This window comes from Gossypium hirsutum, chromosome A02 (genome assembly GCF_007990345.1).
Source record: "Gossypium hirsutum isolate 1008001.06 chromosome A02, Gossypium_hirsutum_v2.1, whole genome shotgun sequence".
NCBI lineage: Eukaryota > Viridiplantae > Streptophyta > Magnoliopsida > Malvales > Malvaceae > Gossypium > Gossypium hirsutum.
Window position 1 is genome coordinate 36,132,769 of NC_053425.1, and position 26,213 is coordinate 36,158,981.

Sequence of the window (26,213 nt, forward strand, 5' to 3'; positions counted from 1 at the left end):
TCATTGCATGCTTTTCAAAATTTGAGCTGCCCTTTCGAGTTTTCAACTCAAAACCCCTTTGGTTTCAAGGTGCCCTTTGCAGGTTTTCACCTTGGCCTCTCCATTTTTTTTTAAAAGTCTCAAAGTGCCCTTTGTGGGTTTTCACCTTGGCTTCCATTCTCTTTAAACAAAATACCTTTTGACTGAGTCTAAATTCACTGGATTGGGTAAACACTTCCCATCCATTTCCGTCAAAATCAATGCACCACCAGAGAAAGCCTTCTTCACAACATATGGCCTTTCCCAATTCGGCATCCATTTTACTCTAAAGTCCTTTTGTATGGGAAGAATATTTTTCAGTACAAGGTCCCCTTCGTGAAATTCTCTTGGATGAACTTTCTTGTCATAAGCTCACATCATTCATTTCTGATACATCTGAGCATGACAAATAGCCCTTAGCCTCTTTCTTCAATCAAGTTCAATTGATCATACCGTGATTGAATCCATTCTGCTTCATCCAGCTTTATCTTTGACAAAATTCGAAAAGAAGGTATTTCCACTTCAATGGGTAACACTGCCTCCATCCCATAAACCAATGAGAAAGGAGTTGCCCCAATAGAGGTTCTGACGGATGTTCGATAGGCAAATAGTGCAAATGGTAATTTCTCATGCCAATCTCTGTAGGTCTCAGTCATTTTCCCCACTATCTTCTTGATATTTTTGTTGGCAGTTTCCACTGCCCCATTCATTTTTGGGCAATATGGAGATGAATTATGATGTTTGATCTTGAATTGGTTGCAGACTTCCGCAATCATACTGTTATTCAAGTTCAATGCATTGTCCGATATGATCCTCTCAAGCATTCCATACTGAAAATTATCTCCTTTTTCAAGAATCAACTTACTGCCGACTTGGTAACACTAGCATATGAAGTTGCCTCTACCCATTTCGTGAAGTAGTCAATGACCACGAAAAAGAAATGATGCCCATTTGAAGCTTTTGGTGATATTGGCCCAATGACATCCATACCCCACATGGAAAATGGCCATGGAGAAGTCATAACATGCAAAGGTGAAGGTGGTACATGAATTTTGTCCCCATATATCTAGCATTTATGACACTTCTTGGCATAGCTGATACAGTCTCCCTCCATAGTAGACCAATAATATCAAACCTCATGATTTGCCTCGCCATTGTAAAGCCACTAGCATGTGTCCCACAAACACCTTTATGTACTTTTTTCCAAGATTTGTCTGGCTTCCACAGCGTCGACACATCTCAAGAGCACCTAATATTTCCTTTTTTTATAAAGGATGTCCCCATTTAGTACATATTCGCAGGCTAACCTCCTCAAGGTTCTTTTGTCATTCTCAGTTGCCTGCTCAGGATATTCACGATTTCTCACATATCATAATATATCTTGATACCAAGGATGGTCCTCCTTTTCCTCTTCTTTGATACTACAACAATGAGCTGGGACCTCAGAAATACTCATCTGAACTGGTCTCACATCCTCTTTTTTATTTTCTTTAATCATGGAAGCCAATGTTGCTAAAGCATCTGCCATCTAATTTTCGTCTCGTAGGAGATAATTGAAGGTGATGCTATCAAACTCTGCAAGTAACTCCAAAACTACCTTTCAGTAATTAATAAATTTGGGGTCCCTTGTCTCCCATTCACCCCTAAGCTGGTAAATTACCAATACAGAGTCTCCATATACTTCCAGGGTTCGAGTTGTTTGCTTTTTGGCCACTCGAATCCCCATGATGCATGCTTCATACTCGGCCATATTGTTCGTACAGTCAAAATCCAATTTACATCTAAATGGATAATGATCACCATTTGGGGATACCAAGACTGCCCTAATTCAAATTCCTACCGCGTTGGATGCGTCATCAAAGTTCAGCTTCCATGGATATTCTTCAGTAGTTGCCACATACATCAACTCCTCATTAGGGAAATCAAAGCTCAATGGCTCATAATCTTCTAGAGCTCTGCTAGCCAGAAATTCTACTATCGCACTTCCTTTTATAGCCTTTTGACTCACATAGACTATATCAAACTCTGAAACCAGTACTTGCCACATTGCCATTCTTCCATTTAGGGCTATTGACTCCATCATGTACTTTAATGGATCAAGTTTTTAAATTAGCCAAGTATATTAGCTCAACCTTCGTGTTGTCCAGATTAAAGCACAGCACAACTTCTCAAATGGTGAATATCTCATCTCACACTCTGTGAATTTTTTACTGAGGTAATATATCGCCTTCTCTTTTCTTCCTGACTCGTCATGTTGACCAAGCACACATCCCATAGAATTACTAAACACTGATAAGTACAGAATTAATGGTCTACTTGGACTGGGCGAAGATAACACTGGAGCGTTTAACAAGTATTGCTTGACTTTATCAAAAGCATTCTGGCATTCCTCATCCCAAGTACCTTGATTGTGTTTTCTAAGGAGGCGAAATATAGGATCACATTTCTTGGTTAATTGTGAAATAAACCGAGCGATATAATTCAACCTTCTAAGAAAACCCCGAACTTTCTTCTAAGTATGTGGTGGAGGCAATTCTCGTATGGCTCTAACCTTGTCTAAGTCAACTTCTATTCCCTTTTCGCTGACCACAAAGCCTAATAACTTCCCCGACCTAGCTCCGAAGTTGCACTTTGCCAGATTGAGCTTCAACTGAAACTTCCTCAATCTCAGAAACAACTTTCTCAAAACTTCAATATGCTCTGTCTTTGTTCGAGATTTGGCAATCATGTCATCAACATACAGCTCAATCTCCTTGTGCATCATATCATGGAATAAGGTCACCATAGCCCTTTGGTATGTTGCCCCTACATTCTTCAGTCCAAAGGGCATTACCTTGTAACAAAAGGTGTCCCACAATATTATGAAGGTGGTTTTATCCATGTCCTCAGGATGCATCTTTATCTGATTGTACCCTGAGAAGCCATCCATAAAGGAAAACAACGAATATCCCGTTGTATTGTCCACCAAAGTATCAATGTGCGGTAAAGGAAAGTTGTCCTTTGGGCTAGCTTTGTTCAAATCTCTGTAATCAACACACATTCATACCTTCTCATCCTTCTTAGGGACAGGCACAATGTTAGCCACCCATTCTGAGCATTTAACCTTTTGTAGGAATCCAGCATCAAACTGTTTCTTGACTTCATCTTTTATTTTCAGCACAATATCAGGCCTCATCCTTCGCAATTTTTGTTAGACTGGCTTGCAATCCTGTCTTATGGGGAGACAATGTACCACGATATCAGTATTCAACCCCGGCATATCCTGATATGACCATGCAAAGATATCTTTGATTTCATGTAACAACTTAACAAGACCTTGTCTCGTTTCCTTAGCAATATGTGTCCCAATTTTCACCTCTTTCCCGTCCTCCAAGGTTACATTCTCTATTGCCTCTTTCTCACGGGGTAGGATTTGCTTCTCTTGTTTCACCATTCTCAATAGATCTGGAGACACATCACAATCCCTGTCATCTTCAAAATCCTGAGGTTCCTCTAAACACATGTCTTGCTCAAAAGAGAATTTAGGATCTGTAGTATCAGTGCTCATGTCATAGATATCTAGGGACCTGCGGGGTACGAAAGAATGTACAAAGAATGAATGAATTTTAAGAATGTTTATTTATTTGTTATGAATGAAATGAAAAAATTTGAAAGAATTTTAGGAAGGTCAAAAGAATATTGATCGGTATAAGAGAATATTCACTCAAATTTATAACAAAAGTTATGTTTTATTGAAACACAAATATCCGAACATGAGCCTATTTTACAAATGAAATCTTATTACTCCTAGACTCTAAAGCAACCAGAGTGTTCTGAAAATTACTCTGAAAAATCTTTAAAAACTACAGGAAGTTCTTCTGCAGTCCAATTACTTAAAGAGCTTCTCGGTTCGTAAGGGCGAATGCCCTCAAGGTTTCTTCGTTCAGACTCTTCATTATGTACAGCATTGATGCGATGACTTCTTTTTTCGAGCAACCCTCTCTTAGGGCGAATTATTCCTCCTGATATAAAGGTCTGAGATAAATGAGGGAACGTCATCGATTCCAACTCTACTTCTCTTCCACTTAAACGCGCCATTCTTCTTTCTTGACGCTTCTATATTTCCTTCCTCCTCTGCCTGTGATCTGGCCTAAAACCTAAGCCAAAATGGTCTTTCTTTTCCTTTAGTTCTGGAACTTGAATCCCTCCTTGGAGATATCTTCCCAATCCTTTTCTTGGCAAGGCTCCTTTCCCTACTGTCATCTGCAAGCCCATTCTTGTGGTTTTGGATATCTTAGGCACCAGCGCCTCATTCCCCTCTAAAATAAATGTTGCATTAACGAATTCTAAGGAGCGAAAAGAAAACTCAATGGCCTCCTCGTTCGTCTCTACATAGGGTGCATGACTAGTAACTGTTGCTATGATGTCTTCCTCCGTATTTATGGTGACCAGTCGTCCGTCTGTTACTAGCTTCAATTTCTGGTGCAAAGATGAGGGCACCGCTCCTGCCGAATGTATCCAAGGCCTTTCTAATAAGCAATTATAAGAAGGCATGATGTCCATCACTAGAAAGTCTACCTCAAACGTGTTTGGCCCATTCATCAAAGGGATATCAATTCTTCCCATGACCTTTCTCTCCGTGCCATCGAATGCTCTCACTACATTATGGCATGTTTTCATGTGAGAACCGTCTATGGGAAATCTGTTCAATATGGACAATGGCAGGACATTTAAGGCTGACCCGTTACCAATAAGCACACTTGGTAATGTATATCCTTTATAGCAAGTGGTGATGTGCAAAACTTTAGCTGATCCCATGCCTCCATGTGGGATTTCATCATCATTGAAATAAATGAAGTTGCCGAGGCTTATATTACTAACCAATCGATCCAACTTGTTGACAAATATATCATTAGTAACGTAAGTCTCGTTGAGCACCTTCATTAATGCCTCACGATGTACCTCTGAACTCAGAAGCAAAGCTAACACTGATATGCAAGCTAGTTGTTTGTGCAATTGTTCAACCACGCTGTACTCACTGTGTTTCAGGAATTTTAGAAACTCTCTAGCCTCTTCTTCCTTCACTGGCTCATTAACAAGTACCTCAACCCCTTTCTCCTTCTCGATGTCAATGGCTTTTACTTTCGTGGGCTCAACTCTAACGCCTTTTGCATCATAACGCTTCCCATTACGTGTGTAGGAACCTTCAACTTGAGCCTCCTTAGAAGTACTAGCTATATTTTCTCTTATTATCACATTGCAGTCATAATTCCAGGGTACCTTTTTGTTATCCTTATAAGGAAAGGAAGCGAGTTTGTGAATAATGACCTTCGGCGCTGTTTGTATCTCAACTTCATTATTCCTTGGTAGAGAAATAATGATCCTTGGCCTGTTAATTCTTTGATTCTTTGGTTCACCTTCCAATGCGCATGCGTGTCCCTCATCTGAGTCAGCTTCATAAATTTCCAGCTCCTTGTTATCCATAAGGCTTTGTACCAAAGCTTTAAACTCATCACATTCCTGGATCTCGTGTCCTTCTTCTGCATGGAACTCGCAGTAGTCCCTCGCTCCTTTATTTCCTTTTTCAGAGATTATTATCTCTTCTTTCATCATTTCTTCCCAGATTACTTTCATCGGCATTTTTACCTCGGCCATGCCCTCTTTAATCCTTCTCATACCAATTTCCTCAATTGCGTTTACCCCTTGATCACCATGGTTTGGCAATGGGTTCTCTGTACTAGGGGTGTCATCAAATTTTACAACCTCCATCTTGATAAGTCTTTCCACTGCTTTTTTAAAACTAGTGCAATTTTCGATTGAATGCCTGATATCCCTGCATGGTATTCACATTAGGCGTTTGCATCCTACCATTTGGGACATGGGGGCTGCAGTGGTTTCAAATGAAAAGGAGCTACTGCGTGTGCATTAAATAAACTTTGATAAAGCTCCCGGTATGTCACCAGGATAGGTGTGAATGAGACCTTTTCAGAGTTTTGTCTCGTGTCAGGTCCCTGCTTTTGGGAACCCTATTGCCCAACTGTAGTGGCTCTGGGCTTACTAACCGTAATCGCTTTCGAGTTATAACTACTCACATTGTTTACCTCATTATCTTTCCTTCTCGGGGCTGATTTTTTAGCAGTTTCCCCCTCTATCTTACCACCCCTTATGGCGTTTTCGATCATTTCCCCTGCCATAACTATATCGGCAAAGCTCTTGGTGGTACTTCCAATCATATGAGTAATGAATGGGGCTTTCAAGGTGTTAATGAATAGCATAGTAGTTTCTTTCTCCAAGAGTGGTGGTTGAACTTGCATGGCAACCTCCCTCCACCTCTGTGCATATTGCCTAAAGCTCTCATTAGGCTTCTTTTCCATGTTCTGTAGAGTGATTCTATTAGGAGTCATGTCAGTCACATGATTATATTACTGCATAAAGGCTTGCACTAAGTCTCTCCAAGAACCGATCCTAGCGCGGCTCAATTTATTGTACCACCTAGCCGCTGCCCCAACCAGACTATCCTGGAAACAATGGATCAATAGTTGATCATTGTTTACATAGCCAGTCATCCATCTACACAACATGGTAATATGGGCCTCAGGGCAAGTAGTCCCATTGTACTTCTTAAATTCTGGCATCTTGAACTTATGAGGAAACACCGAATCTGGGACCAAACTCAAGTCTTTGGCATCAATTCCATGATGATTATCAGCATTTTCCAATGCCTTAAATTTCTCCTCTAACCACCTGCAATGTTCCTCTAATTGCCTTGATGATTCAAGTCTCATCTCTTCCCTCTCAATTATATCTAAATCAGGGATGACTGGCTTGGTAGGGTTATCTCCCGAGTTGGATCCCGAGCCAGTTTGGAAGTTCATGGGTGTTCCAGCATCGACTTGCCCATGTTGAGGCCTTATTGTGACGGACGGCCTTCGAGGATATGCCTCAGGTTGAGTTTGCACATGGGGTGGGGTAAAACTCGGAGGACGATCCTCATTATCCTCTTCAGTGATAGTCATAGGAGCCTTTTCTTTATCTGATACCCTCTTCAGCAACTGAGCCATTTCAGCCATCATATTCCTTTGGGCCTCCAACATTTGATCCTTCATCTCCTATTGGATTTTTTCCAATTGTTCCTGCAATTGCTCTTGCATTTCTTTCTGGATCTGTTCAAGTCATTGATCTATATTCTTTGTCTTAGTACGTGTACCATAAGGATGTGTTGCTTCTAGGTTTTCTCTTTCTCTCACACTCTCTCTCTATATCTGTAATTTTAACTAATTAGGGTCTTTCTATAAATTTGAATGCATATGATGCAATGAGATGCAAATGCATGAATGCAAAAAGATATCGATTCTGATTCAGTTTCTTTTAAAAAACATTATTTAAGAAACAAAAATCTTTATACAAAACAGATTACAAATACGCTTCCGCCCTCTGGCCCAGAATTTTAACCCTATCCAATAACAAAGCTAACTGTCGACCTCTATCTAACACTGACTCATACTTTGCACTTAATACATTAGCTTACGCTGCCGGGTCTTGTAAATGATCAGCAACCTCTCGAATCTGGACTATGGCTTCTCCCATGAAGTAGTCCGTATCTCTGACTTGATCTTGAAAGTGGTGAAGCTCTCCCTTCCAATGTCCTTCTCTTGCCTTCACCTGCTCAATCTGAAGTTCACAGTTCTGCAATGCTATTTCCAACCCTCCAATATTGTGCTTCATTTCCTCGATCTTGTTCAGACTTGCACTTAACTCGACCGCAGAGTTATGACTTCGGTAATGATGAAGAGATCGTCCAAGCTCAGTCACCTTAGCTTTTAATCTTTGATTCTCCTTTTCTAGGGCCTGATTCTGCGTCTGCATCTCTTTGAACTTCTTCTCCCAATACTCGGCTTTAGCTCTTTCTTCTTGAACCTCTTACTGCCATTGCTCTGAAGATGTATCCTCTCATATTGCGTCTTCAAGTCATCTCGGTCTTCCTCAATCTTCCTCTTTTCTTTCATCGCTTTTTCAACCTCAATTTTCTGAACGTCGACATCTAAGCTTAGGTATATCTTCTCTTCCTCCAGCTTCTCTATCTTTTTCCTAAGCTCCCGACTCTTTCTTTCGAACTCTTGCTTTATGACTTCTAACTCTGATAGAACCACTCATAAAATTTCCTCTATTGATCGAGCAGCCCCCAAACTCGGCCTAGGGATGTTATCATTGATCCTCTTACTAAACCACCCTTTGTACTCAGAGGTTGTCGTCGGGCCTTCAGTCAGAATCTTCACACAGAAAATCTTCTTCCAAGCCTCGAAAATCTCTTGCATCTTCTTCTTATAATGATCTCCCTTATATGAGAAATCACTCTGAGCTAACCCTTGTGTTACCAGTATAAACTGCCCCGCTTTGTATTGATAGCCTTAGGACGAGTAATGGTGCATAACTAACAACTCCCCAAATTCTAGGAAGAGGTACCCAATCAAAGCTTCCGCAACGATAAAGGACTTTATTAGGAGCCATCCAAGGGGCTTTCCACATAACATCTTCCTCTCGGAGATTCTGAAGTATTTCCATCCACCTTTCCTCTGTAATGTTGTCCCTCCTTGGCGTAGCTGCTGCTTCCTTTAAGGGAGAATAATCCTCAAAGAACACTTGGCAAGGAACCTTATCAACCTTCCAAAAGTGACTGTGGAATCATACTAACAACAACTGTGCGCATCTAATGAATCTTCCTTCACCAGCTCTGCGACATGCACTCAAGGATCTGAATGTCTCAGCTAGGATTGCAGGCACAGGTGTGTTCTGTTTGCCAATTCGATCGAATAAATCCGCAACTGCCTCATCTATGTTCCCCATAGCTTTTGGGAAAATCACCAAACCATAAATACTTAAGGCCAAGACATCAACCCTCTTCTTCACATTTGGGTGCGCCAATATCAGATCCTTCAAACTTGCCCACAGAATGCATTTACCATCACCCTTTTGTTGGATTCGAGCTACGGCCCAATGTTCACTCATCCCTATGATCATCATTAATTTCTTCACAAAAGTTGGGAGATTAGCAGCCCTAACATAAGCTTTGTTACCTTGAATTTTTGGACAGCGAAGCAAGGTCGTATACTCCTCCAAAGTAGGTACTAAGTCAACCTCTCCAAATGTAAAACAACTATAAGCAGGGTTCTAAAACTGTACCATGGCTCGAAACAGATGCTTATCCACCTTGATGTCTAGCAAATAGGGAAAATCTCCATAATTCTGGTAGAACAGCTGCTTAGCCTCGTCATCCCATTGGGCCCAAATGTCCTTCAACTCCTGAAACTCATTCTATGTCGAACTGATACGAGTGAAGTCCCAAAACTCTGACGTATACCCTTCGGTAACACTATCTCCTTTCTCTAACTGGGTTTTCTCTGGCCACGCACAGACAGAAGCGTTGTCCTCCACTTTATCAAGATATTCGTTCCTCATTACAAAACTTTCTAATCTAAAAATCGAACCGTGAATCGACACCTTTAAATGTTGAGTGACATGCAATGATAGCAAAATAAAATAGGTCAGTATCATATACAAAAGGTATAATAAACAAGAACTCTTACTAAAGGCTATCACTGTACTCCCTAGGGTAAGCACTTAAAGTTCACTATATGAGTTTCAGTTCTAAAGTGAGGGTACCTGAACCAGCAGATTCTTCGATCCTCACCCATTATAGGCTCATATGGACGAAGTTCAGTTCAGGGGGACACATTTCCCTATGGCCATGCGGAGATGAAAATCTCACGAAGACATAGGTACGGATGTATCCCAGAAGCAATCCACTAGCCCATGCGGAGGTGAAAACCTTACGAAAGCATAACTTCTCACTCCCACTTAAGGGTGCGACCACAGTGGTCATGCAAATGCAATGTGTGCGAAAACAAAATAATAAACATATGTAGTAAACACATGTAAAAAGATCGATATTTTTAAAATTTTTCCAAACTTTTGACATTAAGACAAAAAAAATAATCAATTTCTTGGCTTGACTCTCTTATGACGTCCCCAGTGGAGTCGCCAAGCTGTCGAAACCTTTTTTTTTAGGAGAATTTTGAAAACGGGAGTCGCCACCAACCTTTTTAGGTGTGATTAGATCACCTTATAAAACATTTTGGCCTGTGAAAATGAGAGAAAACAAGTTCAGGAGTCGGTTACGTATGAGGAAGGATGAGCACCCTCGCAACGCCCAAAATTGGTACCAAATTGAATAGTTTTTTGTCTTAACAAAAGTTTGAAAGAATTTAAAAATAGGATCCTTTTTAAATCGGAATAATTTGAGTTGAAAATCGAGATTCTTTCGCTCCAAAAGAGTACAAACATCAAATCCAACATGATTGGACATGATATTCTTAAACTTTCGTAACTGAAATCATCTCTTGATTTACAAAATTTATTTAGAAGGATACTTAAACATTTAGACAAATCCAAAATCGCAACCCAGCATGTTAGGGCACTATTTCTCGAATTCCTAAATATAAAACATTGCCTCATTTTTGAAATTCTTTTGGATTAAATGAAATATAAATTTTTAAAACAATGATGCATTTAACACATTACAAGATATCAATACTAAATAATATAAACTTCATGATGCATACTTTAACATTTCATGCACATATAATATAGAAAATGACAAATAACGACATAAATTACGTAATATACATTAACATTTCATGTAGATATAATCATAAATAACATAAACAATCAATTTTCATGCAAATATATATAAAAACAATAAATAACATAAGATAACAAAAATTTATGAGATAAAATTATTGTACTAAAACAATACTAAAAAAACAAAAAACAAATAAACAAATTATGAACGTATATAAATAAGTTAAAAAATAAAGATAACCAAACTAAAATACAAATAAAAATAAATAAGGTATTAAATAAAATATTTAAAAAATATATAAATAATAAAGGAGAATTTTTAAGAAAATGGTTAATATATATAAAAATATACTATATGATATAATAACTTAATATATATTTATAAAAATAATAATACGTTAAATAGGAACAAAATTTTATAGTAAATTTTAGAATATTTGATACTAAATATTTAATAATGATATATAAAAACAATATTTAATAATAATTTGTAAATTTTAAAATTATATATAATAATAAATAATAAGATAACATAATATATAATAAAATAAGAAATGATTAATATATATAATAAAATGATTTAATATATAACAAAATATATAAATAAAATATATAATAAAATGTAAATAATATAACAAATAATACATAAATAAAAATATATATAATAATTTTTAAATGTATAAATAATGTTTATAATAAAAATAAATGATATATAAAACATTTTAAATAAATAAATTATATATAAAAGAATTTAAAAAGGATTAAAATTTAAATAAAAATAAAACTTTAGGGTTAGTTTTAAAAAATAAAAAAATGGACCTAATTGAAATGCGCGCTAAAATCCGAGAGACTCCCTGGGCAATTAGCCCTAATCCCAAAAACAGCGTCGTTCCTATAATAAATTTTATAATAGCCATTAGGACTAAATTGAAACAAAAATAAAAGGTTAGGACCAAATTAAAATAAAAATAAAATGAAATTATAAATATTAAAAAATGCGGAAGGATCAATTGGGCAATTAGCCCTTTAAACAAAAACAGGCGAATCCTTCCCGGGTCACAGGTCAACGCGCGGATCCTTACCTTTGAAACGACAGCGTTTTGAAGCTTATCATTTTAAGCAAAACGACGCCGTTTCCATGAGGCTATATAAGCCAAATTTGGTGCCAGCAATTCATTTTTAACCTGTTTAAAAAAAAACTAAAGAAACCTCTAAAAGAGAATAGAGAGCAAGCCCTCGGACTCCGTCGAGCCTCTGTCATCGGGCTCCCACGCGCCCACACGCCGCTATTAACTCCACCACATATGACGGTCGAGATTTGAAAAGCCTCATTTTTCATAGCGAATCAAGAGGTAATCCTCTTTTTATTTATTTTTATAGTATTTTGTATGTATGTAATGTGAGTATTCAAGAGAAAAATAAAATAAAAAAAGCAAGAAGAATCACCTCTGTTTTTTGGCAAAGCTAAAACTCTATAATCTATTTCTCTGTGTTTTTTATTTGATCCATCGTACCCCTTACAAATTAGAAACGAGGCTTTTATAGCCTTTTGTAAATTGTTACATTTTAGGAAAGAAATATTTGATTTCTTTCCATGTTTGCTTCTCTTTTCTGCTATGGTTCTTTCCTTTTTGCAGGTACCAGCAAGAATATCACGTTGGTGAGTGCGCTGGCACTGGCTCGTGCGCCGATTACTTCGTGATACGGAGCTGGAATCACGGTGCCGATGGAGGCGTCGATAAAGGGTCACTGGAACGGCGAGAGACGAAAGGGCGTGACGATTTGAGTGCTTGCGGCGCCTAGGGTTTTTGAAACCCTAGGCCTTCTATCTTCTGTTAACTATTTGGGCCATTTGGGCCCTATGTATTTTGGGTTTAATGAATTTTAGGCAACATTTGGGTATTTGGGCTACGGTATGGGCTTGGGTGTAATTGGGACATTGGGTTTAATTGCCCGTGGGGCCTGTAAAATGGACTGTTAAAAAAAAACTTTATTTTTTCTTTTATTTGGTTTATTCTGTTTTTAGAATTTTAATAGCCCGGGCAAATTGGGCCTATTACAATATTAATAAATTGAAAAAATAAAATAAAATACTTTTAGAAACTAAAATTTACTATTAAATTATAATTACAATCAATAGTAAATAGTTCTTCAACACTTTTTTATTTATCAAACATTAAGTAAAATATTTTTTAATACTTTGGCATTATACTTATAAATATGGGTAAATTGCATCCTTAGTCACTCAAATGGATGCCCTTTATCAATACTGTGTTTCGTCACAAAACCCTGTAAAAGACAATGCTAGGAAGAAAATAGGATGGAGCAATTTAGGTCATGAGTAAGTTTGCTGATTAAAATTATGTTAAAGTTAATGTTAGGAAAAATTAATAGTAATGATAAGGTAATAGATGAAGTTGGATCTATATTTCTAGAACCAATATTATCATAGGTAGATCCACTGGCTACCATCATAGAGGAAGGTGAGTCATGTGAATGAAAGGTAGAGAAAAGGTTGGTAATATCAATCATATGATATGTAACACTAGAGTCAATGATCCATTTGGATGAGGAGGAAATAATACACTCCATCAGGTTTACCTGAATCCGTAAAGACAATAAAATGCCCTACGATGATCTAACCAATTTAAAAATGAGCAACAAATATATTACATGACAAGAGAAGACCAATAAAACTAGCAACTATCAATCAATTAACCAAGCATTGAGTTACCAACCATTAGTACCAAATATCTAAGGACTTCAATAAAAAAATGAGCCACCAATCCACAACTTTCAACCAACCCAAAAACTTTTGAAATCCAAAAAGGACTAAATTTCTAAGCATCCCAATGTAAAATAGATAGGCCACAAACTTTCAAAACCTAGAGCACCAAATCCGCAAATACCTCAAAATAAAAAAAGGAAGCAGCAATCTCTCACGTAAACTGGTGAACAGTGACATAATGCTAACAATTGAGAAATGAATGCTTCAAACAAGACAAACCTATAATGCCGAGGATTCAAATGGTGTAAAAAAATGCGATTTCAAGACTCTATTTTTGTAAAATGAGTCCGTAATGATTAAATAAAAATATTTACGAAGTTATTATATGTTGGTGAATTGAATTGTGGATAAGTAATTTAGTAGAATCAGGGTTTAATTAAGGTTCAAGGATTAAATTGTAAAGTTTAAACGCTATAGATTTTAATTATAAAATAAATTGAGGAGTCACACCTCAAAATTCAGAATGAGAATTTTAGTTTATATGTGTTCAAAATTTGGGAACATGGTAAACCAAAAATGTCCTCGTCTATGGCATTTAGACAATCAAATCAATTTTTTGAAAATAAAGTTCAAAAGATCATTAATTCCGAAATAAGGATTGTTTTGAAATGAGGGTTAAAACTAGGAGTACTAAAATGGAAAATAGCCCAAAACTTTAAAATCAACCTAATATTCCCCCCATCTACATGTTCTGCATGATAGTTCTTCCTTCTCTTTGTTTTGTGTCATCCCTTGAGTTTCCTAAGCTCTATTTCTTCCAATTTGATTTCTAAACTTCATTCTTTTGATATCTTTCATTCATTTAACATTAGATCTCCATAGAATTCCATAATAATAAAAAAAACACCGTTGTTTTCATCATCTTTCAAACTTTTGGGTTTTTCAAATTTTCAATTAAACAGTCGTCTCTCTTTCAACTAATGTAAGCTTTTGATTTCTTATTAGTTATTAATGTTATCTAGCCTTTAAAACTGAGTTTTTACCTATTGAATTGAATATTTTGAATAAATTCCAAAAATTGGGGGACCATTGATGTGGGAAAGATCATCTTGAGGGAAATACGAAATGGTGCCATTAAACACTCTGGCCCTGCTCACTTCCCGTTTACAATAACAATTCTATGCTTAAAAGCTAAAATTCTTGCAAATCTAAGGAAGACAGGGTATAGCCAAGGCACAATCACAGATTGGGACATCTACCGAGTAGCTGGAGACTCAGTTCTACAGCAACGAGTTGAAGGAAGTGAGGAACTTGAGGACCCTGATGAAGAAGAAGATCCCACGATGCAATCGTTTGAAGTCCCTAATAAGGTAGAATCACTAGAGTTAGAAGCTAAACCTGATGCTGGAACTTCAATGTTTAGAGCTCAACTGCCTAGCCCAGACTTTCGAGATGAGCTATCAAAATTGATGGACTTAATGCATCATATGCAATGGTAGCAACAAGCCTACGGGAGATACTAAAAAATAAAGGATGACTCGATGAGAAGTGCTTTTAAGAAAATATACATTGACCTGTTTATTTTTGTGCCTGAGGTCCCAGATTTCATATTTGAACCATGGAGTCCATTATCAAAGAAGAAGCGAAGCGATTCATGCAAAGGCAATAATGATAGAGCAAAAGATGAGTCCAATTTGGAAGGATCTGCAAATAAATAAAATGGAGGGATCTTGACTTTACTTTATTTTTGTTCGTAAATTATTTCTAGGATTAAGTTTAATTAGGAATTATTATTTTTGCATAATAAAACAAGAGATGGAAATTATGAGTAAATATGAACAAGTCACAAAATATAAAGTGTGGCAGTAGATATATACATGTCTAGGATTGGATTCAGAGAGAGCTTGGTACTCAAGTAGTCAAATTGAGTCACCTTCTCTTTTCTGGAATCCTATCTGGTGTATAGTATTTATTCACTTTAAACAATGAGGAAATTGTTCATTTTAAGTTGGGGGGACCAAAATTTCCACTCAAAATAAAATTTTTCTTTTTATTATGATTAGGATATATTTTGTTCAAAAATTTGAATTTTGTTAAGTATGAATAAAGTTTTATTATTTCAATAAATTATTATGTTAGCTTAATAATGACATGAATGTATTTTTAATAAAGCATGCAAATTCGTACCATAAAATTTTTAGTTCTTTAGGAAAGTTAGGTATGCATGAAAGTTTAAGTCTTTAGAATTGACTTAGTAGTTTCTTGAGGCAAAATCCTAGGGAGCATGGAACGTTGGAAATGATTTAGGCAACTATTGTTTGGACCATTTGAGCCTTTCAAGCCCACCATGGTAAATTTTATCCTTTGAAACCCAACTTTGAGACTATATGGCCTAATTTTATTTCGACCCTTGTAATATTTAGCCATTACTTTTTCTCTTAATGATCTTAAAATTGTCCCAAACACTAGACACAATACTATTCAAAATGTTCTTCGAAAATAAGTTTGGGGGAGTTTGAAAGAAGTATCAAATGCTTGAGAATTGCAGTACACAAAGTAAGTGCTCATGTTAAAAAAAAGAGCACATGTATTTGAAACAGATGTACAAAAGAGCATATGAAAGTCAAGTTGGTGTATTGAAGGTAAAAATTCTGAAGGTTCGATTGACGCTGAGTCTAGGGTTTTAGGCCAAAATTTATCCATCTTTCACCTACCCCTAGCCTAGCCACGTTACAACCTTGATAGAGACCTATTGATTCAAAGTCCTAATGCTACCTACATTAGTACAGAGAAATTGCTACGATCAACATATGAAGACATTAGTTAAGCTTAATGATTGCAGCTTAGTCTTGAATAAAGGAATAAAAATCAAATTGGTAAGGGTTAACATGTCTTTGTTACAAAAGCATTTAGTCTAAAATTTTCTATTATAATAAGTTGTTGAATCTAATCTAAACGTTATGCTTAAGTAGCATAACTATCATATTTCTTATTTTTGAGCATGAGTATATCAAATTCGTAATTTTAGGAAGAATGTTGTTCTGAAGGAGTTTTTGAAAAGTGTTTCCGATAAAATCTTGTCAAAATTTTTGCATTACTCGTGACGAGCAATGAATTAAGTTGAGGGGTGTGGAAACACAAAAATTTATATGCTTTTTCATACCCATTTTTACTTAAATTTGTGCAAATCCAGTCAAATTCTTGTCGAAAAATAATTAAATATTATAAAATAATTGAATTGTGTTAAAAATATGAACATGGTGAATTTTAGTTAATTTTATACTTAATTTTGACTATTTTTGACAGATTCGCACAAAGGGCGAAAATTGGCTCGGCTGACACTACTAAAAGCACAAAACCTAGAAGCAATTTGAAGTTTCGAGGCACATTAATTTCCAGCCTAAGACGGTCCAGAAATGTGTATGAATTCATAATTTAATTAATTTTAATTTATTACCCATTTAATTTGAGTTAAATAAATTATTTTTAATTAATTATGGAGAAAGGGTCCAATTGAACTGCACTGGTCGAACCAAATTGAGTGAACCGAACAAGACACTAATTGGCCAGCCCAAAACCGTCCACATGATGACCCAAATCAGCATTTTAGCTGATTAAATATGATTGCAAAAAGGCTCTTGAACTAATTCCAAATTGCATTCAAACCCCACCTTTAATTGTGGCTTTGTAGATTTGCCCCAGGCTATTTTTAGCAAAGTTGAAAGTCTCAACATTTTCGAAGAAGATGGTCGGCCATAGGGGGGATCTTTGGCTACTGAAATTTGATATTTTTATCAACCACAATCAGCTATAAAAGCCACCCCTTTCTGATCATTCAAACCATCCCTCAATCCCACAACATTCTCTCATTCTCTCTTCTCCTCTCTCACTTTTCTCTCCATTTTTTTTCCATCCCATTTCCCTCTTTATTCAAGTGCCAATTTCTTCTCTTGAGAAAGAGGCTTTTATCAGCCATTTTGGATCAAAAATTACGTGTTCATAAGCTACCTTGATAGCCGAGGGCAACCAAGAACGAAGAACGGAGCAACTAGTCAAGCCACGAAGAAACACCAGATTTGCTTCTTGTTCCCTATCTCTTTAATTATTGTTGTTGTTTTGACGAACATGTTTATGAATATTTATGCTATTGAAATGGTTATTTTAATCAATTTAGCTTAAATTAAGTTTGTATTGGGTTGATTATTTTCTGCCTGCTTGAATTGTTAAAATAATGTTTATGCTGTTATAGGCCTCGGTAAATTGCTTGATTAAGTAAAATCATGCCTAAGTTATTTTTGCAATATAATTGTTAAATAACTAAAGAATTAATTATTAAATCGTATTGAAATTATAATTAATAGACAATGCTTAATCAGTGCATGTTTATTCCTCTATGGTAGCTGAAGTTTAAATTAGCATTGTATTCGACGATACATATGCCTTGCATAACTTTCAAGATTTTTGTGATTAAACTGTTTCAAGGTAGAAATACCCTATTACTTCACTTAATCTTTTATATGCTTGTGAAGATTAATTAACCGTTTGGATTGACATTGAAAAATGTTCAAGAGATTGATTAATTTAATAAGTATGTATGAGCAGTAGTTAGCAAATTACCGACTTACCGTGAATTTATTCGTAGCAATATAAACATAAGTTTAATAATTCTAAGTTAAAGAAATGTAATTAATCCAACACAAGTATGTTATCTTGATTAAATCTTATTTGACATCATGCATTAGAATTCCTTTGTTTTATTTTTATTATTTACTTAGTTTTTAAATAGTTTTTGACCATCTTTTAAAACCAAATTATTTTTACTTCGCCAAAGTGTTTTACAATTAATTTCATAAATAATTATTTTTACAGTCCCTGTGGGTACGATAACTCAACATTTACTTGTCACTTTATTACTTGTTGTGATTGTGTACACTTGCACATTTTTCGTCATTCCATGAATTGCAAGTAAAACAAGCTCAGTGTGAGTCGACTTCTAATTCAGAGTTTCGAATAGGGCCTGATGACTGTTTGATGTTTTGTGATAGAATATGTGTACCAAGAAATTCTGAGCTCATTCGGAAGATTCTAAATGAAGCACACAGTAGTTTTTTATCAGTACATCCAGAAAGAACGAAAATGTATAACAATTTGAAACAGCTTTATTGGTGGCACGACATGAAATGAGATATCTCAAAATTTTTTTTGAAATGTTTGATCTGTCAGCAAGTCAAAGCTGAGCATCAAGTGCCGTCAGGTTTATTACAGCTTATTATGATTCTTGAGTGGAAGAGGGATAGAGTAACAATGGATTTCGTATCGGGTTTTACCTTATCTCTGAAAAAGAAAGATGTGATCTGGGTTGTTGTTGATAGATTGACGATGTCAGCTCATTTCATTCTGCTACATATAGATTTCTCGCTTCATAAATTAGCTGAGTTGTATATTTACGAAATTGTGAGATTACATGGTGTTCCCCTATCTATTGTTTCAGATAGAGATCCAAGATTTACTTCACGATTTTGGAAGAAATTACAAGAGGCTTTAGGTTCAAAGCTGCATTTTAGCACTGCATTTCACCCGGAAACAGATGGTCAATCTAAATGAGTTATTCAGATACTTGAGGATATGTTGCGTTGTTGCATTCCTGAGTTTGAAGGTAGCTAGGAGAAATATCTACCGCTAATTGAATTTGCTTACAATAATAGCTTCCAATTGAGTATAAAGATGGCACCGTACGAAGCTCTATATAGTCGTAAATGTCAAACACTATTGTACTGGAGTGAGCTTAGCGAAAATAAGATTTACAGGATTGGTCTGATCAGAGAGACTGAAGAAAAAGTTAAAGTAATTCACGATCGTTTGAAAGCAGCTTCGAATCGATAGAAATCATATGCAGACTTGAAACAAAAAGATATTGAGTTCCAGAACAGAAATAAATTATTTTTAAAAGTGTCACCGTGGAAAAAGATATTACAGTTTGGTCGGAAAGGGAAATTAAGTTTGCGATTCATCGGACCGTATGAGATTACTGAACGAGTTGGGCCAGTGGCGTATCGACTATCTTTATCGTCTGAGTTAAAGAAAATACATAATGTGTTTCATGTTTCGATGCTTTGATGATACCGATCTGACCTTCCACATGTCATTTCCCCTACCAAGGTTTAAATTCAGTCTGATATGGCATATACTGAAGAACCGATTCAATTTTTAACTCATTAGATCAAAGAACTGAGAAAGAAGAGAATTGCATTAGTAAAAGTATTATGGCATCGACACGGGGTTGAAGAAGCTACATGGGAACCCGAGATTTAAACAGTTTGGCCTAAACATGCTTATCAGCCCATCAGAAGGTTTACAGTCGCCCCGAGTGACTTTTACAACCCTAACGGTCCTATCGGTGAAAATGGGCCCAAGGCCTATTATTCAGCCCAAATGGGTCCACACGCTTGTGCGACCCAATTAGCCCAAGATTAGCCACGGCTATGCATACTACACAGCTCAGTCTAAAGTTTTTCCCTTATCGAGGATTTTATCCGTGCGGGGCCCATGAGCCTATTGGGCCCACACAGCCCACTTTAGCCCATTGAGGCCCAGAATGGCCTATGCCATGTGCGCAACATGACAAGCCCCACTATTTTCCACCTAACAGTCAGATTTACACAAGCGGGCCCATGGGCCCATCGGCCCATTCGGCCCATTCGGCCCATTATGGCCTAAGCCTATGAATTTGTTAATGGCGACCTTTTCCATCGTACACCCACGTTTCGTGGGCTCAATTTACTATGTGCGCGATCGCACGCTCTAAGCCCCTTCTTTCGACTTTTTGGCTTCTTGGTATTTGGCATTTCGACATTTGTAGACCTATGGTCAAATCAATGTGTGTGGGTTCACACACTCTTTCGGCTTTTGACCGATTTTCAAATACGGTACTACTACACACCTGATGCTATTTGCTGTAAAACACTATCGAGCACTCCAAGACCTGCAGATCCGAACAAGATAGTTCACTACTCCACAATTTGCCGCGGACAATTCTATAAAGACCCAATACCAACATCAATTCACATTTCATATCCAAGGGAAAAAGAAAAACTTTCCTTTAACACCACCAAAATATAGCCACTACTCCATAAATCATTTCTCCTTAAATTTCATATTTTCCTCCTTAAATCTCTCAATAAATCATTACTTGATTTTCTCCTAATATCTCTCCATGATACACTCCATAAATCACTCCAACCTCCCATTCAAACTCTATTCAAACTCTCATGACCAATTCAACCTCAGAGTCTCAGTCCAACTCCACCTCCTACACAGCTCAAACAGTAAAATACATACTCCATTGCGCATCCCAAGACTTGAACCTCAAACCTCACAGTTACACAACATGCCACCTTGCCACTCCACCATAGGCTCTTTTTGCGTTATAAATCATCCACAATTATTTATAAAGCCTACATGCCAGTGCCATGATTCATCCCTTAAAAACCAAAATTTTGCAAGAGCCAAGGCTTGAACCCAAGACTTCTCAAGCACTTCCCAAGACACTTAACCACTGAAGTAGGCATTTATTTGTGTCGTTCACTTGTACAACTAATTCCAATTCCTCCGATACGCGAAGCCCATTTCTTTTAGGCCCAAAATTCTGGGCTTTACATAAATAGCCATGAGTGATGGCTTATTTTTCTTTGTTTTGGCATGGCTATAACCAAGACATTATGAAAGTTAAAATGGTTATGTGAATTATGATAAATGAACCATACTGTTTGTTATTGTTTTGGCATGTATTTCGCTGAATAAATGGTAGTGATTTGAGAATTAGAATAGATGAAATTATAATGGTATGAATTGTGCATTTGGTTAATAATTTTGGCTGCCTAATTGCATTATGAAATGGTACCATTTTACCTTGTGTAGGTACATTGATGTTGGAGTGGCAAATTGGCCTTGCAAATGGCCTATTTTTTTCCACATGGGTAGAGACACGGGCATGTGTCTCAGCCGTGTGTGACACACGGTCATGTTACACTGCCGTGTGTCCCCCAGTGTTGAAATTGAATTGAAGTCAGTATGCTCCACACAGTCTCACACACGGACGTGTGATTGGTCGTGTGCTACAAGTCAGTATACCCCCTAATTGGCACATGGCCTAGCACACGGACGTGTGACTTGGCCGTGTTCCATAAGTTAGTATACCTTCCAGTTTTCACACGGCCTGGCACACGGGCGTGTCCTCAGTCCTTTGATACAAGGTAGTATGTATGCCCTATTTCCACATGGTTTAAGACACGGGCGTGTCTAGAGCCATGTGAGGCACACGGCCTGTTCACACGGGCGTGTGACCCCTGCATGGTTGAAATTTTTCTAAGTTTCCAAAATTTTTATATGTTATCGGTTTAGTCCCGAATCACTTCTAAAGCTTGTTTAAGGCCTCGTAGGCCCTTATAAGGGACAATGTGTTTGTGATTAAATGTTATTTGAGTATGAATGCATAAATGTATGAGTTATGTATGTTAAATGATGTGTATTGATCAATAATACCTTGTAACCTTACTCTAGTGATGAATTCGGGTTAGAGGTGTTACAGAATCCATGTGGATCCAAAGAAGATTGAGGCAATCTTAAAGTGGAAGTCTCTTAGGAGTGTTACCGAAGTTCAGAGTTTCTTAGGTTTGGTTGGCAATTATCGTAGATTCGTTAAAAGGTTTCCCCTTATTGTTGCACCCTTAACGAAACTACTTCAGAAAAACATGGTGTTTGAGTGGATTGACGAAAGGTAGAAAAGTTTTAAACAGCTTAGGACTGGTTCACTAGTGCTGATTCAACTAAAGCCTAGAAAAGATTTTATGGTTTACAATAATGCTTTGTATTCAGGACTTAGTTGTGTGTTAATGTAAAAGGGCAAGGTTGTGGCATATGCCTTGAGATAGTTGAAGATGCATGAGCATAACTATCCAACTCATGACTTGGAGTTAGTTGTTGTGGTATTCATGCGTAATAGTTGGCACCATTACTTGTACGATGAAAAGTGTGTCATTTATACAAATCATAAAAGCCTTAAGTACTTTCTCACCCGAAAGGAGTTGAATTTAAAACAGAGGCATTGGATTGAACTGTTAAAGGATTATAACTGTATGATAGAGTATCATCCTGGCAAGGGAAATGTTGTTGCTGACGATTTGAGTAGTAAGTAGATGACAAAATTAAGAGCTATGTTTGTACAGTTGAGTTTAGTCAGTGATAGTGGTTTGTTAGCTGAACTTTAAGTGAAGTCGACTTTGTCTCGACAGAATAAGGAGAAACAACCATTGGATGGATTTGTTAAAGAGGATTCGACATGTTGAGCAAGGCGTTAAGGGAGATTTTGATGTTGACAATGAGGGTATATTGAATTTCATAGGTAGATTTTGTGTGTTGCAAGATGTGGGTTTGAGACAAGTGATTCTTACCAAGGTGCATAGTAGCCCTTACACTATGCATCCCGGTAGTGGTAAAATGTATCATGATCGTCGAGAGATTTGTTGCTCACCTAGTTTGAAGCGTGATGTTACGAATTTTGTGACCCGATGTTTGGTTTGTAAGAAAGTGAAGGCAAAACATCAATATCCTTCAAGATTGTTGCAATAAATTGCGATTCCAGAATGGAAATGGGAAATGATAATTATGGACCTTGTCTCAGGTTTGCCTTTGAACCTGACGAAGAAAGATTCAGTGTGGGTAATCGTTGATCAGTTTTCAAAGAGTGCACATTTCTTGGCAGTGGGTAGCAATTAATATTTGTAGAAGTTGGCAGAGTTCTACATTGCTAAAATTGTACGTTTCCATGGAGTTCCAGTTTCTATTATCTCAGATAGTACCACTAAGTCTATCAACTAAATTCCAAACTTGATTTCTTTCAAATTGATTTAATTATTCATTTAAAGTATCATAAATGTTTTTAGGTTTTATGCAAGAAATGAAAACAACATTATTACAAGTATTTCTAATTGAAGATCTAGTAATTACCAATTTAGATAGATCACCAATGATGTGTCCATCCTTAACATATGAATGCTCTCTTGGGTGGCTAGATTCTCTTTCAATGTGAGTTGTGTAATACCCCTAACTCATATTTGTCACCGGAATAGGGTTATAGAGCATTACCGTGAAAACATAACTTAAAAACATTCATTTCCAAAAATTTAGTAAATTTTAGAATAATCAATTCAAACACTTGCAAAACGTCCCTTCTTCGAGCCCTCGAGGCCTTAGTTCGAGACTAAATTGGGAACATTTAAAACAATAAAGAACAAGTTTGAAAATTTCTTGCTGCATGGGTCAAACGGCCATATGGCCTAGCCATGTGACTCACACGGTTATGACACACACTCGTGTCTCAGGCCGTGTGACTTTTGAAATAAGGACACATGGCCATGTCTCAGCCCATGCCCATGTAACTCTCTAAATTGGGTCACACGGCCAAGCCACATGCTCGTGTGCCAGGCCGTGTAACTCTCGAAATGGTCTCACAAGCCTGTGTGCCATGCCGTGTGCTAGGACGTGTAACTGCCTGACCTGCCACCATTTGAAACCTACAGGGGACACATGGCCGTGTCACATGGCCGTGTGTCACACATGGCTGAGACACATGCTCGTGTCTTTGGTCGTGTGGACAATAAATTGGCTAAAATCAAGTCATTTCTTTCCCCCTTCACAAGCATAAACTTAGGCACTTTTGCAAACATGACCAAGACTTCTAAACATGCTCAAAACCTGCATAAAAAGATCCTTACTATAGGCTAATAGTCCATACAACCAATATGACATATAGGCACCTCAAGCACATACATTAAACATACCTAAACATGATCACACTTAACCATTTACGAACTAACTTATTTTCATACCAAAACATTTCATAATTAACCACAATTAAAACATAATTGGTCATTCCAAAAATACTTTCACTTGGCCTTATTCATACCAATCCATAAAGTGTCAAAGAGCCAAAGGCACACCAACCAATATACCATATTTATAAACCAAACATAACATCTTAATTCATCAACAAACCAAAAACATCCATAAGTATTTACCTTCATACCATTCTATTTGTACCAAAAGATATCTATTCAGAAACTTAGAAAAGTACCTAATCACCTAGTCTAGTAATCTGCCATATTATACCAAAACAACCTATATATCAACATATACATGCCACAACCCTAAAGAGTAAAAGAACTACCAACATCAATGGATAGTGTGAGCTGAAGATATGATTCGTCCAAAGGTCAACAATAACGATCTACAAAACAATGCACCAAAATGTATAAGCTTACAAAGCTTGCACATCTTTTAACTTAATAATAATTGAATGCAACTTTTACTTTACTCGATTTGAAGTTATCGGAGTGTGAAAAGGGCTACATAAGTGCTATTCATGGGTACTAAAGTACAAATAGGGGCACGTATGTACAATTCAGGGGTACCGAAGTACAACGAGGGTAGGTATGGGCAATTCAAGGGTACCAAAGTACAACAGTGGCACATATGAGCAATTCAGGGGTACTGAAGTACAACAGGGCCACGTATGTGCAATTTAGGGGTACTGAGTACAATAAGGGAACGTATGTGCAATTTAGGAATAATTATCATAAGTATTTAATTACATAATTATAAGATGAAAAATACATATGTAAATTCAATTATACATTTAAATACTATGAACTTACGTTGACAACTAGCACGTAGAAGTACGATCGAGCTAATCCGTGACTTTCGCCTTTCCTCTTTTTATACCCAGGTGAGATATATATTGATCTAAATAAATAATTATATTTAATTAAATGTTTCAGTCAATCTCACTTATTCAATTCAATCCACAAACCATATTTATGCATAATTATAATTTCACCCCTAACATTTTAACTTTTTTACAATTTAGTCCTTAAGCCGTAAATTAAAATTCATGCAATTTCATCCAAAAAATAAGCTAGCTGAATTCTATATAAACTCATAGCAATTCATAGAATTCATTATTTCACAATTTCACCATGAATTTTACACATTTTACAAATAAATCCCTAATTGATATTTTCAACAAAAATCACTATACAAAAGTTGTTTATTTATCAATAAAGATTCATTTTCTTCCATCAAATATCAAAAATCACATAAACACATTCATGGAAAAAGCCTAACCTTTTAATATTTTTGCAAATTAGTCTTTAGGCTAGCTAGATTAGGCTACAACGATTTTGAAAACATAAAAATCATTAAAAAGGGAGTTGTAAAACATACCATGCAAGCACCATAATCTAATCGAACCCTAGCTAGCATCCATGGAGTTTTCTTCTTGAAATATTTGGTGGAGAAAGATGATGCAAAATGACACCTTTGTTTGTTTATTTCTTAATTTACATTAACATAATTACTAATTTACTAAACTAACCTTATTAATATAGTTTTAAAACACTTCATTTTATGACCATATTAGTCCTCTCATAATAAAAATGATCTAATTACAACATAAATCCCTTAACCATTCAATATCATAGTCATTTATTTCCTTCAACTTATAGAACTCTAATTTTAGACCTTTTACGATTTAGTCCTTTTTACTCAATTAAGCATGCAATTGATAAAATTTGTTAATGAATTTTTTATACGACCTTGCTAATATTTCATAGATATTAAAATAGTAATAAATAAATATTCCCACATTAGAATTATGGTCTCGACACCATTGTTCCGATTTACTCTCCCCTAAAGGAATTTTCATCCCCGAAAATCATACTAGAAAAGAGGTTCGAGTATTGCACTTTCATAGCTTCTTCCGGTTCCTAAGTGGCTTCTTCTAAACCATGTCATT

General features: G+C 36.5%; 2 protein-coding genes across 2 annotated transcripts; both read right to left on the minus strand.

Moving 5' to 3' along the window:
• Positions 1-4,113: 4,113 nt before the first annotated feature.
• LOC107952240 (uncharacterized) lies at positions 4,114-5,766 on the minus strand. Its single transcript, XM_041083673.1, has one exon. It carries the CDS (start codon positions 5,764-5,766, stop codon positions 4,114-4,116), a length of 1,653 nt encoding a protein of 550 aa, XP_040939607.1.
• Positions 5,767-6,419: 653 nt separating this feature from the next.
• On the minus strand, positions 6,420-7,103 carry LOC107952242 (uncharacterized). Its single transcript, XM_016887510.1, has one exon. The coding sequence runs from the start codon at positions 7,101-7,103 to the stop codon at positions 6,420-6,422; it is 684 nt and encodes a 227-aa protein (XP_016742999.1).
• Between the last annotated feature and the right edge of the window lie 19,110 nt (positions 7,104-26,213).

Coding starts and splice junctions, on each gene's coding strand:
- LOC107952240 (XM_041083673.1), bottom strand. CDS start 5,766: ATGGAGGTTGTAAAATTTGATGACACCCCTAGTACAGAGAACCCATTG.
- LOC107952242 (XM_016887510.1), bottom strand. CDS start 7,103: ATGAAGGATCAAATGTTGGAGGCCCAAAGGAATATGATGGCTGAAATG.